We start from the raw sequence: 15086 nt of genomic DNA, 5'->3' as shown, positions 1-15086 counted from the left end.
AAATAAACGATATTTTTTTCTGCACAATAGTCCATTACTTCTTGTTCTCGTGAGCAACCCGTTTTAATCAGGAAAAAAGTCAGGGGCTTACACAGCTTCTTGTTTTCGTTTCAGTGTTTTGGAGAGTGTTTGGATGTTGTGCGTAAAAGTCCCAAATGAGATTCCACTTTTCCATCCTCGCCCACTAATGTAAAAACCAGCTGAGATGTTGTAGTAATGATTCTCAAGTACATTATATGTATTAAAATCGTTTTAACTTCTGGTAGAATCAACTTCACCGTCCGAGTGTGCTGATCACTTCGTTTTATGTGATTATCCTAAATAGTCTAAAGACATGCATGCTGTCGAAGACAGCCTGTCGTGCCAAAAATATTGATTAGTCTCGATTCGCCCACTTTGCATACACTACAACTGCTTTTATCTGCAATTTGGTTCTAATAAAGAGATCATCTCATTATATATTTTACCTGCTATATGGTTAAGTTTAGAATCTATTCAGTTCTTTCATAAATGATTAATTCAACTCTTAATATAGCTTAGCAAGTTATAAGTGCTTCATGCATTGTGATTGACTTGATTTTAATCATTAGGGTTAATCATTAGCCCACATTGAGACGTTCTTTGTCCATCATTTGCTATCATTCCTGAAACGTTCAAGTCTCGGATAAGCATACCTTTGCTGTCACCAGGGGAACTAAAGGCCTGGGTGTTTGCAGCTGTTGGTTATAAATTAGACAAAAATATTTTTTTGACACGACAACTGCACCCTCTGCTGGTAAGTGTGTCCTCGGGCTGCTAAGCGGAACCATAAGCAGCTGACACGTCTAACTATACGAACATGTTTTGGTGTAACACACAACATCCTCTGGGGCTCTAAGTTGTCCCTTCCCGACATGTGTGTGTTAAGTCGTTACTCGCTCGCTCGTTTAAACCCACTATTCGTGTGTAAGTAAGAGCTCATCGTTATTAATGTCAAATGTTAGCTAATGTTTTCGTCTACTGGATTAATTAGCAAAAGCTAAACGGCTACGTTTTAGCTCGCCCTTCACTTGTTAGCATTAGCTTAGTTAAAATAGCATGTCAACAAACTTAGAGGCTGACTATTAGTTACTGTTAAACGTTGGCATTTAGTCAGCTTTTAATATATGTTACTACATTTCGCTTTTTTATTGTCTTTAAACATGGTTGTAGCTGAGCACCAGGTTGCTAACTTTTAAGATAAAGCTTTGAAGCCAGCAGTAGTGTCGCTCAGATTTAGATGAACAAATCAACCATTTACATCCACTGCAGTAAGGCACGGTGTGTAATATCTCTGTGGTATCACTACTGTTTATCCATGTGGGCATTTCTGTGAAAAGCTGAAAAGTTTATCACGGTGTAAATATGTTGTTTTCATCGATATCGATAGTTATTGAGAATCTTTAGTGACCTATTGTATTTCTTTCTTTATGTGTTTATATTTTTAAAATAGGCTTCAGCTAACTTTGAATGTAACCACCTTTTTTCAAGTACACAGCTAATAATTTTGATGTATGCGTGCTAACACAGCAATGAAAAACCTGCAGCACAAACAATGAAATTTACTCAGCAATAAACTTAAATAACAATAAAGGAACGAAAAAAAGCCATTAAAACCTGCCATAGAATGCTCAGATTAAAGTTCTACTTGGTTGGCCTGGATTGGGTGTCATTGGACTGAGATCCCACACCAGTCACTGTGCACACCCCACTGTTAAGCCTGTCATCTACAGGAGAGTGTTGCTTAGGGTGGTGGTTTTTAAACATCAAATCCTGTCCCACAAAAGCAACCACTGTGGGTGGAGATGGGAGCAACATGAGGCCAAGATAGCTACTGAGTAGCATGCCTTGGTAGACCTTGGGAATGGCAAATGGGCACCATTGTCAAGTAGTATGATAGGCTTTTTAGAAACCACGGGAGTAAGCACATGTGAAGTATGTTCACGCAACCCAACTCTGGTTTTGTTATGTGCTTTCATGACAGTTTGAATCTAATGCATTTAAGCAAAACTATCGAATTCTGTTTTATTGAACAAAAAATAAAATATGAAAACTGCCATGACATACTGTTGTACTAACTTAGGCTCTGTGGTGCTACAGAGATGCCTGACATCAGAGAACTTCCTTATTTGTCAAAGACTGGAGCACAAATTGCCTCACCATTTTATTTTATTTTTACGGAAATCAATGACAAAATTTTCCCCATCTTACTGAAATTTGTGACTCACGTTGTTTCTATCAAAGTATTCACAATATGATTTTTTTTAACCTTATCATTTATCCCTGATCCTTAATTTTTCCAGGTTGTGGAAGGCAGAATCCTTTGAAGCCCTACTAGCTGCTTTTAAATCATGAGTGGCTCAAAGCCAGACATCCTGTGGTCTCCCCACCACCCGGACCGCTATGTCATCTGTGACTCTGAACTGGGACTGTACCGCATTGGTCCTGTGGGCAGTGCTGAAACGAAGCCTGGCACCCTCCCGCTCTCTGAGGAAACTGCTGCTACTTTGCTAGCCATTAACTCTGACACCCCTTACATGAAATGTGTGGCCTGGTACCCAAAGCATGAGCCTGAGTGTTTACTCGCTGTGGGCCAAGCAAACGGCAGAGTTGTGCTCACCAGCTTGGGTCAAAGCCACAACTCCACATGTAAGGAGCTGGTGGGGAAAGAGTTTGTGCCCAAACACGCCCGTCAATGCAACACTTTAGCCTGGAACCCTGTGGATAGCAACTTACTGGCTGCTGGGTTGGACAAGCATAGGGCAGACTTCTCTGTGCTTATATGGGACATTAGCAGTAAGTTCACCCCAGAGACCAGTGTAGCTGCTGAGAAGATTCGTCTCTCATCTGTGGATTTGGACTCGAGCACAGTAGTGACCAAACCGTTGTATGAGTTAGGCCAGAATGATGCATGTCTGTCCCTCTGCTGGCTGCTTCGTGATCCAAAGCTGCTGTTGGCGGGTATGCACAGGAACCTTGCAATATTTGACCTGAGAAACACAAGCCAGAAAACATTTGTCAACACCAAGGCCATCCAGGGGGTGACCGTCGACCCACACTTCCATGACCGTGTGGCTTCCTTCTTTGAGGGACAGGTGGCCATTTGGGATCTGAGGAAGTTCGAGAAGCCTGTTCTTACCCTCACAGAGCAGCCCAAACCACTCACTAAGGTATGATGATGTTTGTCCTTAAGGAGATGAGCGAAGAGTCATACTGCGTTTAGCTGAAAAGGCATAAAATTCCAGTGCTTTATTGGAGAATCCTGCTTGTTGTTCAATATTAATTACAGTTGATTTTGTATACAAACCTTTTTACAATTTATTGAAGTGATTCATTTCTTCTCTCATTCTCAGGTGGCGTGGTGTCCAACTCGTACTGGCCTGCTGGCTACATTGACTCGTGACAGCAACATTATCCGCCTGTATGATATGCAGCATACTCCAACGCCCATTGGCGATGAGACGGAGCCCACCATCATCGAGCGAAGCGTGCAGCCCTGTGAAAGCCAAATCGGCAGCTTTGCCTGGCACCCGTCCTCTCAGAACCGCATGGTGGTGGTGTCGGCAGCCAACCGCGTGATGACTGACTTCACTGTGTTTGAGCGCATCTCACTGGCCTGGAGCTCCACCACCTCACTCATGTGGGCGTGCGGTCGACATTTGTACGATTGTGTTGAGGATTCGGCTGAAGGCATTGAGAGCATGATTGAGAAAGACATCGCCACTAAGATGAGGCAAAGGGCTCAGTCCAGGTATGGACACGATACCGTCCAGGTGTGGAGGAATCACCTGCTAGCAGGAGGGAACGATGTCCAGCTCAAGTCTTTATGGTTTGATCTGTACTATATCCTTTTATGAGGATAAAGTGGAATAAATACCTGCATAATGGGGTTGTGATGTATTAGTGAAGACAAGTACAGTCACTGGTATTTATTTATCACATTTAGATTAAAAAATAAAGTCCCAAAGTGCTTTCCAATAAGGAAAATGAATCATGTAAAATAATTTAATCATTAAATTTAAGATGCTGCAATGTCGCATACTATATAGATGGTTGGTAAAACAGATGGTCAGTCAGCCGCTTGCTGAAACAGTGTACAGAACGCGTTTATTGCAGCGACTATGAATTATTTCATCATTAATATATTTACTTATGTTGTTCTTGAGTAATCCAGAAATTTTTTAGTTTGTCGAAAAGTCTGAAAACTGTAGTATGATCAACAGATATTTTGTCTAACCAGCATTCAAAAATATGTTATTTTAATGTAAAACGAAAAAGTATATAACTGCAATTCTGCTTGAAAAATTGATTAAAATATTTACTAATTTCTCTAGTAGTTCAGTTTAGTTTTAATTATATGGGACCAATTTACAGAACAAGTAATCTCAGGACACTTTACATAGTAAGATAAGGACCTTAGATTTTACAGAAATATTTTAGTCAGATAGTTGGCAATTACTCGTCTTTAGGTCAAAGAATTGATTTCCGCTGCTCTATCATGGTTCTTCTCTGAAGGCTTAATGTATAATAGATACTGTTATAATACAATAATTTTAGATTTCAACCTTTGAATTATTACAAGTAATCAAAATTCCATTAACAATATTATTATCAAGGCCACCAGTCCCAAAGTACTGTGATAGATCTTTCACATTACTGAAAGAGGCATGCTTTTTTTTTTTTTTAGTTTTTTCAGAAAACTTTGACAAAAATTAGATTTATCTTGCAAAGATTTAACTACAGTGACATAGAAATGTTTTTTTTTAAGATGTAAAATTTCCAGAAGTAGATGGCTTAGTTTTGAGATGCTGTTTGAAGTTGACTTTCTGTAATACGTCCTAATCAGTAGTAAAAATATTTATGTCCCCCCTTCAGCTGATGAAAAACATTGTTCTGCAGTTCTCTGGTCAGGTTTAAAACAGACTTATGCTGACATGCTGTAGTTTTGTTGTTGCCCTGTTACGTGCCTTTTTATTTTGTTCAAAATACAGTATCAGTTACAATTCCTATGTAAGTTTCACATATGAAGCAATGTGCGGAGGACATGGAGCTAAAACTGCAGGGGAACAAACAGTCTGTGGTCTACTCTGGTATTAAGAACATTGTCAAGACCAGCTCAGGTAAGAAGATGACACACTGATCCTGTGAACCAGGTTAAAAGTCAAGGTAATATAAAGCTTAATTTGGGAAAGCAACAACAAATATTTGAGAGTGTTGTCAAGCAATTTTAAGACATACATCATTATACGTTGAAAACTGAATGGAATTTTCTGTCTGAAGGGACCACTGAGAGCCGCAGGTGCTGGGCCGGCTCGGACCGGCCGACAGATGTACCGCGGTACCACAGCGAGGAGCGATGCCTTGCCCTGCGGCTCTGTGGTTGGATCAGTCGGGGTCCTGACATCGATGTGGAGACTTTCCTGCGATCGCTGGAGCAGGAACAGGAGTGGGAACGGGCGGCCGCCGTCTCTCTCTTCAACCTGGACATCCGTCGGGCAATTCAGATCCTCAACAAGGGAGCTACTGCTGAGAAGGGTGAGTGCTGTGAAGCAGTTGTGTGAAATATTCAGACACATCATTATACGTCCATTCTTATTTGACACACATTTAAACAATCAAATAAATGTGCATTGGAACTTCTAGAAATTATTTTCATAGTTGATTAAGCTTCAGATAGTTAATCAGTTATTTGCTGGGTCTTAAGGCATCAGTAAATTGTGAAAAAGTACTAATCTCACAATCTGTGAGCACAGGGTGACATCCAGCTTTTAAACTGGCTACATTCTCTATCTGCTTAATTGTGCCTTGTAATGTCATGCTGCTTCAATAGGATAATAGCAAGCAGTATTTTTTATAGGAGGTTTTAGAGTCTGTGCAAGTGTATGGGGGGGGGGGGGGGGGGGGCGGGGGGGGGGGGGCGGGAAACACAACACCTTTAATGCACAGCTGTGACAAGTGTGCTTTTTTTTTACGCTACCTAGGGACTAGTATTTTCACATTTGTAGTTGTGAGCACAAACTTTTATAGAGAGAAATAGTGGGCCATTATTAATTGACATAAATCATGTTAAACACCAGGCAGAGATGTTCAAACCAAATGAAATTAAGGTCTTGGAAAAACATGTGGAATTTCAAAAATGCAGCAGCAGGAGAAACATGTTTTTCACTGGAGCACTCAGTGCACTGCTTTTCACACTAAAGTTTAATGAAAATGGAGAGAGAAAGCTGTTGTTTACACGTGTCCTGAACAAGAAAAATTCCACCAATGTAGGTCAAACGTTTTTCTGTTGTGTGTTCTAATGAGTGTTTCCTGAGCATGACTGATGGGGTGATTCATTAGATAAGGAGTGTCAACAGAGCCATCTCAGCAGTTCTCAAACGGTTGTTCCCACTTCATGTACTGATTCCACTGCACACACCTACACCAACATAAGAACATTTAGTGATAGTAAATAAGTTAAGCATAACATTTTCCCACCCTAATCTAATTTGACATGTTTTTTTCAAAACTGATTTTGTTACTCTGTGCAGACAAAGCCATTAAAAGTGATTTCTTTCATTTTTAAATTTTAATTCAGGGTGAATTAAATATTGAAGGAATAGTAAGGACATTCTGAGATATGTTTTTTTTTCGTTTTCCTGTCAATCCACTAAAAAAAAAGAGCCCAGCCTATTGTACCTTAGCCTATAAAGACTGGAAACCGTAACAGACAGCTTGCCTACATGTTCTAAAAAGGAAAAACTTGCCTAAAACCACCTCACCAATGGACACATTTTATCTAGTTTGTTTAATCTGTACAAAAACCACAGTGTTGAAACTGGGACAGAACCACATTAGCTGTTCCTTCTTGCTTGTGTCCTGTGTTTATGCTAAGCTAACGGTCTGCTGGCTGTAGCTCCATATTCAGTGTGCAGACATGAGAGTGGTAGTGAGCTTCTTCTTATTATTTTGACAAGAAAATGAATAAGGATCTGATGGTGTTTCTGAAAACATCAAACCACTTTAAATTATTAGTGTTGAATCTGTCATTAGTTACTTTTTGCATTGTTTTATCCCTTGATACCCTATAAACACATTCCATAACTATAAAGAGCTCATATTATGCTTTTTGGTGTTTTCTCTTTCCTGTGCTTGTGTTTGCAAAAAGGTCTGTAAACTTTACAAAGCAGAAAGTCCACTCTCTCCCACACACTGCTCCCTACCTGCCTGAAACACCGCATTTAAATTTCATGCGTTTGTTCTGTTACTTATCTATGTCACCATGTAACTCATTTGCATATTGCCTAGCGGCTAGTATGGCGCACCCTCAAACAAAGAATGAGCAGATGCATAGCACTCCACCATTATTTCCTTGTTAAAGCCACTTCTGCTCTTGGCTATGTCTCCCTGTGTTTACTCAGAAGTCAGGGGTTGCATTATGTAACCAACATCACCTGAATTTCTTTAAATCAAGTGACCAATCAGATTTGACTTGACTTTTTAAAGAGACAGGAGCAAAAATGGAGCAGTCAAGAAAGAGGGTAAACAGAGGTACTGCAGCAATATACAGTAAGAGAGAAATAATGCCGTTTTGCCGTTTGGTTGCGACTGTTTGGTTAACTAGCCTTCGGGAAGAGAGAGGAGCAAAGAGAATGTCAAGAGATGTTTTTGTTGAGTTTAGAAGAAAATATTCTATATCAAGCAGCAACGTGAAGTAAACCAGATGTTGGCATGTTCAAAAAACACATTTTTATTTCATTCAGCAGGCAGAGGCTGTTTAATGTTTGGATCGATGTTAGTAGTAGACAAGCAGAAAACAGAAAGACACCTGATCTCTATTGTGATGGCAATATTGACAATGATATCTCACGTTGTAGTTTTGCCTCATATTGTGAAGGCCTGCTCTAAAGCTTCATCCTCACCCTTCTTTTTCAAGTGTGTTTTTTGTCCTTTTTTTGTACTTCACTGTGAGAGCTTAAAGTAAATAAGTCTGCATTTCTGACTTCTTCTTCTTCTCCTTCTCCTTCACAGGTGACCTGAACCTCAATGTGGTTGCCATGGCTCTGTCAGGCTACACCGATGAAAAGTCCTCCCTGTGGAGGGAGATGTGCAGCTCTCTGAGGCTGCAGCTGAAGAATCCCTACCTCTGCATCATGTTTGCCTTTCTCACCAGTGAGCCTGGAGCCTATGATGGCGTGCTGGTATTGGATCTCTTAATATCAATGTATTTTTAAAGCCCATCAGTGAACTGAAAAAAAGAGCTTTCAATGCCACTCTCTTCTCACTTAACAGTAGCCCCTTTGTTCCTGTCTCACATTCTTAACACAGTGATGAATAAGCAGGTAATACTCCAGTAGTCTTTATTTGGGAAAATCCTCAGGTGCACAGGAAGAGACGTTTTACATTTCTGTCATCAGCACTAAAAGTCATATAACTCTTACGTCAAAAGGAACCTGAGCCCAGAACAGTGTGTGTTTTTGCTTTTTTCAACATCAGTTGCATCAGATTCTGGCAACTAGATGCTCTTGATTTTGTTTATTTCATCTTCTACCCTTTCCTGTCAAAAAATGATGAAATTGCATGGTGAGAAGATTTAGCTAGTCACGTTGACTTTGTTTCCTGCCTTGATTTTGAGATATGATGAGGAGTCACAGATGGTGGGTTTTTCCAACAGAACTGTCACTGAAATGCAACTGCAGTTCCTACAGAGTTTTTCATGCCAATATGTAAGCTATCTACTGACTATAAAAAGCTGGTGGCAAATACAAGCTTTCTCCCCAAAACTGTTTATCTGTTTAAAATGGTAAGTGATGATTAGGTTCTTTGTTTTGTTTCAGTATGAGAGCAGTGTTGCTGTGCGAGACCGAGTAGCCTTTGCCTGTATGTTCCTCAGCGATGCACAGGTAACTGCAAAGTGAAGCTTTCAGCAGCAGATTATGTCCTGACAATACCATATTGTAGTTCTGAATTTACTGATCTGTTACAGGTGCTCTATTTGTATACAGTGATGTGCCTTATTCATGCCTGTTTTACAACAAATTGGATCTCTCTGGGATATTTTGCTGCAGCTGCCGCGATACATTGACAAATTGACCAATGAGATGAAGGAAGCCGGCAACCTTGAGGGCATCTTGCTCACCGGGCTGACTAAAGATGGTGTGGATCTTATGGAGAGCTATGTGGACAGAACTGGAGATGTCCAGACTGCCAGCTTCTGCATGTTGAAGGTACACCATCAGACAAATTGTGTTAAGTTAGCCTCTGTTTCAGCGTAGAAGGTCTACAAAGGTACAAAGCCTAAAGGGAGTTATTCTTAACCATCAAAACAGCGACTTACCAACCTGAAACACCTTACTTGAAGCCTCTGCTTTGTTGTTTTTTTGTTATTCATCAGCATTACTATGTTAACACATTTGCATTAGCCTGCCTAGCAGCTAGCTTGATGTGTCCTTTAACAAAGAATGAGCAGCTTCCTCGCAGTCTGACATTCTTACCTCACTAGAGCCATTTATGCTAGTGTGTTGTAACCTTAGATCTACAGTATGAGCATCAGCAAACAGACAAAACCAACATTACCCTGCTTTTGTTGGGCCTGCTGACTAATTAGCAGACTGAGCTTTTTGAAGAGACAGTGTTTCAGACACTGTGCAAAGAGGTGTTGCAGTATGTATACATGTAATATATTTTTTCAACACTGCAGACTTCAGACATATTGTAGTAGGTGTATTGGCTAAAACCGTGACCTATATGAGCTAAACACAAGACTACAAGAAAAACAAACTGATGGCCTTGGAGAGATAACTGCACTTGCTAAAACTTGCCTTTTCATTTCTGACACTTGTACCTGCTTTAATACTGTTTGGCAAACCTCATTGAAGCTGCTTGCTCTCGTGCAGTTGTGTCTACAAAGTCATACCAAAGACATTAAAGTGGTGAAACAGGTCTGTAACTTTTTGTTCTGTGTAACAACTCTTGTGGTTTGCTTGATGCTATTTTCCTGTTCTAACCTGCTCCTGAAAAGAGCACTGCAGCATACAAGGAATCCACACGAGTGTGTAGCACTGCAAACACCTCACATGCAGTTTATACAGACATCCATACATCTTGTCAGGAGGATCGATGCAGAGAGAATAAGGAAGTGTGAAACTGCCTTCCGATGCTGAACCAACACTGAAGTGAAATAAGCTCGGGCATAAAGAATCTCTCCCAACAGGGTTCCCCTGGTGATGTGTTGAAAGACCCTCGGGTCCAATGCTGGATTGAAAACTATCGCAACCTGCTGGATGCCTGGAGATTCTGGCACAAACGGGCTGAGTTTGATATCCATAGAGGCAAGCTGGACCCCAGCTCCAAGCCACTAGCTCAGGTACTACATGTTCAGGGAAGTTTTTTTTTTTTTAAAACAAATATAATGCTGAACTCATTATTTTATTGTCAAGCTTTTGCTGGCTTCTCAAATTTGAAGAGTTTCTTCTTTCCTCTGTTGTATGTACATTTGATACATTTGGGCTTTGGACTGTTGGTCGAACAAAACATGGAATTTTTCTTGGAAATTGTCATGAGCATTTTTCACAGTTTTCTGACATTTTACATTAAAAAATAATGAACAGATTGATTATTAATTAAAATAATCACAAGTTTCAGCCATAAATACTTGATATATGATAATTTTATACATGTGTGTGTGTTCTCTCAATAAAACAGCAGTATAGTGTGTTGACATTAAATGGCACGCTTCTGGCACTGACATGATGCAGCACCAGCACACTTAAAGCAGTCTGTCTTATTCATTTGCTCTCTTGCACACTGCTACTCTTATACCAAATGAAAATGCCTGAATTGTTTTTTTTTTAAAGCACAGGTAGTTTGTGCCAAGTAATCTGACGAGTATGTCAGCTAAGCTTCTAACACCCACAGCTCTGCTCTCCAATTCATGTTAGAGAACTTGTTGTGCTGTTCGTGACCTACGTTTTTTTCTCCTTTTACATCAGTGAAATCTGTTCCACACATGACACATAGTCAACATTTTTTTTTATAAAGCCTAATATTTGAGAGGTTTTTCTGTGTGACTGTGAGCTGGTGCTGTAAGTAAGACTTGACTGCATTGCTGACATTCCAATAATCACAGTTAATCATGTTGGGATTTTTGGTGTATTATCTAGTATTTATTTCACTCTCCCCTAAAAATGAAATCCAGACAGCTGGTAAGCATCTGCATGTTGGTTTTACCGCCATGTTCATATTTTCTTATCGTCTGACTTTCGTGTTTGCTCTTGGCAGGTGTTTGTGAGCTGCAACTTCTGTGGGAAGTCCATCTCCTACAGCTGCTCGGCGATGCCTCACCAGGGCCGTGGCTTCAGCCAATATGGTGTCAGCGGCTCACCCACCAAGTCAAAAGTCACCAGTTGCCCTGGCTGCAGGAAACCACTGCCACGCTGTGCCCTCTGCCTGATGAACATGGGCACACCTGTTTCCAATTGCCCAGGTAAAGTAGACCATGTGGACGGAGGCTCAGCAGACATTTCTATTAACAGGAGCACATCTTGAACAGCTGAAGTGGCTGTAATACTTGACTGAGTATGTGCAGGGAAGAATATGTGGACTTTGAAACACATTCAGCACCTGGACATGTGGCGGCCAACCCAGTAATCTTATTGCTGTGGTGAAACTCGGAGCAACATTGATAACTAGTCAAATTTTATTGATGTTAATATTGACGTCTGGATAAATGTTTTTTGGCAGGAACTGGGAAGTCAGATGAAAAAGTGGGCTTGACAAGGGAGAACAAACTTGCTCAGTTCAACAACTGGTTCACCTGGTGTCACAACTGTCGACATGGTGGCCATGCCGGCCATATGCTCAGCTGGTTCAGGTAGGAATGGAGCACACGATTAAATCATTTTCAGGCACGTCAACATGCTCACTGCTGCAGCCAGCGTTCCTTCTATGTACGAGAGTTTTGATTTTGAAATGAAAATTAATTAAAAAGCTATAGAATGTTCTTTGTTTAACTTTTGCCACCAGTCTAAAATGTTATGTTGTTTTTCATATGAAAAGATTTGAATTCAGACAACTTCACTGATGTCTACTGAAGGGCAATTCGCTTAAAATTACCCACTCTTTATGCATAACTTTAAGACTTACAGGCAACGCCGCAACATACTTGGGTTTAGTACAGGGGAACAACAAGCAAAAACATATTTTATAGTTAATATAAATAATAAAGCATGTAAATAATGGAAAATTAACACATGCATTTTTACATAACCAAGCATATCAAGAGATGAATGTCAAAACAAACCTGAAATATATATAAATAGGTAGGGGTGGGGGGTGGGGTGAGATAAAGAATATTAATGTTTTGTACCCAAATTGAACACACGCAGTAATCAAAATGCTTAATCTTTCTTTTTCATTGCCATTAAATGTATTGATAAGTGTAATTCTGTAAAGTTTTATTTATGCCACAATCCTGCAAAGTAGAGGACCTCCCTTTTACAGTGTAAATAGGCAATCATGGTGCTCCCTTTGACAGTAAAACTAAATCTTTAGTTTCCTCCAATTAATGCAGTGTTGGACAGAAATAATATTTCTGTAGCCTTTGAATTCTTTGTATGCTTTGTTTGCAGATTACTAAAGCAAAAATAGAATTTCAATATAGAAATACAGACATTTAAACCATATTGCTCCACATTCTGAGCAAACAGTAGCTTTTAAAACCAGGTACTTATTTGTGTTTTTGTTTCAGAATCAAAAATGTGGTGAGTTGAAGATACACTGACCTGCCTTACCATGCTTTATTGTATTGTTGTGGCCAAACTTTTTCCACACTTCCCTGTATTAGGACTGTGGTTCAAAAAAAATCTTGGTCGACCGAAATTGTACCTTCTTGCCTACTCGTCACTGGTCTTGAGGAAAAACATCTTCTAGTTATCCCAGCATGAACTAAATCAGCCAAAGAGCACTGAGTGTACTATACCTACTAGCCTTATTGGTCGAAATAAGTCATAAATGAATATAAAAATCTAGTATTTGTGTCATATAAAATCACCTGAATCATTTGGCTATTTTAAACTAAGATGATAAAAACAGACTCAGAGCAGATCAGCATGCACCTGACCATATTTACATGATTTCTGAACATAGAGCTTTATCAGCTTGTGATTCTATAATGTCTGTGTTGTTGTTGTTGTTGTTGTTGTTATTTCTTCAATTTTTTTTAACTGACCATCCATTTTCTGTTACAGAGACCATACAGAGTGCCCAGTGTCAGCTTGTACATGTAAATGCATGCAGCTGGATACCACAGGGAACTTGGTGCCTTCAGACAGCAGCTAGGACAGAAGACACCTGTTGCAATCTAAAATGAAACACCAGCCTGAAGCCGACCAGTGCAGGTTCACTGCTACACCCACCACCCAACACCTGGGAAAGGGACAAAGGGTGCCAGTGGTGTCCTCCTCTGAAGTGGCTGCTTAAATAGAATGAAACACCGTTAAATTATAGTCTAGTGAATGTAATGTACCAGAGTCCTATATGAAGAAGGGAGGCAGTGTGTGCTACTGATCTGACTAACTGAATCAATAACAGAAAGGGAGCAAATGCAAACTCACTGCTCTGCTAATGAAAATCCCACTCAGGAGAAATACAAGTGGCTCTGCTGTAATCAGCCTTTTACAGTCAAACCTGAATCAGGGTTCTGGTTTTATTGTATCTATAAAAGAAATCAGATGTTCACTCACACATCAGGTTGTAAAGATGTGATCACAGGTGCCAATATGTCTTGAGCTATATTTTGTGGCTTGTGTTTTAATATTTAATGTCCGTGTTTGTCTTACAAAAGGATCTTCACATACCTCATGAAAGCATTGTTCGGGGTGAAGGACGGTACCCCGGGTGACGGAGCAGAGTCTAGCACACAATAACAGTCTCTTGCTCTCTTCATGTTCCTCAGTGCCACTCTTCATCTGGAAGTGTGCGGGAGGGGCCTCCAATGTTAGGGGTGGTTTTGGGGGAGAGGATGAGGAATTAGAGAAGGTAGGGGTGGTGGGCGAGGAGGAGAACGGGAGGGGAGCGTCTGTATTCACCAGCCCACTCCAGGCCTGTGGTCCATGAAAGAAGCTCCCCAGAAAACAGCAGCTGCTCGGCACTCTGACAAGACCCTCCAGATTGTTCCCCTCATAAAGAACCTCAGCTGCCGGAACACTATTGACTCAAAGAGAGGGCGAGAGAACAGACAGCCTGAGCCCCGTACGCCCCCTCCTGCACCCTCTGCATACACAGACTTGCCCTCTCTTTCTTTCTCTCTCCCCCTGGTGCCTAAATTGCACCCAAAAACTATGCATACCACACATCAATCCAAGGATGGGCGCCGTCTGTGGGGGGACGGCCGCGTGTAAACCACATTGTAAATTGGATTTCTCGCTTTCTCTGCCACCCTCCCCACACGGTCACTTACCCAGGGAGGCATTGTAAGTGAGAGGAGGCTTGCACCAGAGCTGGCTAAATCACTTAGTCATGGAGTAGGGAGGAGGAGGTGAGGAGGAGTGGGGGGCACAGGAGCTACTGTATGCTGCTTTCACCAGGATCTCTTCCCGGTGTGGGAGGTTTTATAGGCCTGTATGCCCTTTTGTGAACTGTTTTGGAGTGGAGCTGACAAATTGGCGAGCCGTGTAGCGTCCCGAAAAACAGAGTGGCTGGAATTTCATCCTTTCAGTGTTTCTTGTGTTTGCCTTTTAAATAAATTCTGACTGACAAATTGGAGCACTGCTGAATGGGAGTGTTTTCAATAAGTTGACATGGTTTATTTTTACATTATCATGTTTCATAGACACAGATGGCGTGGGTTCTCTGTCACATGCTTACACGATCTGTGCATAAACGCATTGAGTCACACTTTATTCTCCCTTGGGAACTCCCACAGAATCACAAACCACAGATGCAGTCCAGAAGATGGATACCATGGAATAAAACAATAGATTTTGGGCATCCAAACCTACGCAAGCAACAAAACTCCTTATTAGCTCAGAATGAAAGTTTGTTCTTGACCTTTCGACCAGCAACTGGCACAACAGCATACCTGCCACAAC

General features: G+C 40.8%; 1 protein-coding gene across 1 annotated transcript; it reads left to right on the top strand.

The window, feature by feature from the left end:
* The first annotated feature begins 801 nt into the window (after positions 1–801).
* Positions 802–14760, top strand: mios (missing oocyte, meiosis regulator, homolog (Drosophila)). The gene is made up of 12 exons (XM_051957097.1): positions 802–945; positions 2322–3188; positions 3372–3865; positions 5044–5138; positions 5299–5553; positions 8029–8198; positions 8835–8900; positions 9066–9224; positions 10211–10363; positions 11278–11482; positions 11740–11869; positions 13245–14760. The coding sequence occupies exons 2-12, from the start codon at positions 2370–2372 to the stop codon at positions 13333–13335; spliced, it is 2637 nt and encodes an 878-aa protein (XP_051813057.1). The 5' UTR covers positions 802–945; positions 2322–2369; the 3' UTR covers positions 13336–14760.
* The last annotated feature ends 326 nt before the right edge of the window (positions 14761–15086 follow it).

The sequence above is a fragment of the Acanthochromis polyacanthus genome, chromosome 12 (genome assembly GCF_021347895.1).
Source record: "Acanthochromis polyacanthus isolate Apoly-LR-REF ecotype Palm Island chromosome 12, KAUST_Apoly_ChrSc, whole genome shotgun sequence".
Classification (NCBI taxonomy): domain Eukaryota; kingdom Metazoa; phylum Chordata; class Actinopteri; family Pomacentridae; genus Acanthochromis; species Acanthochromis polyacanthus.
The sequence above is the reverse complement of the archived record's forward strand: the minus strand, read 5'-3'. Positions and strand labels throughout refer to the sequence as shown.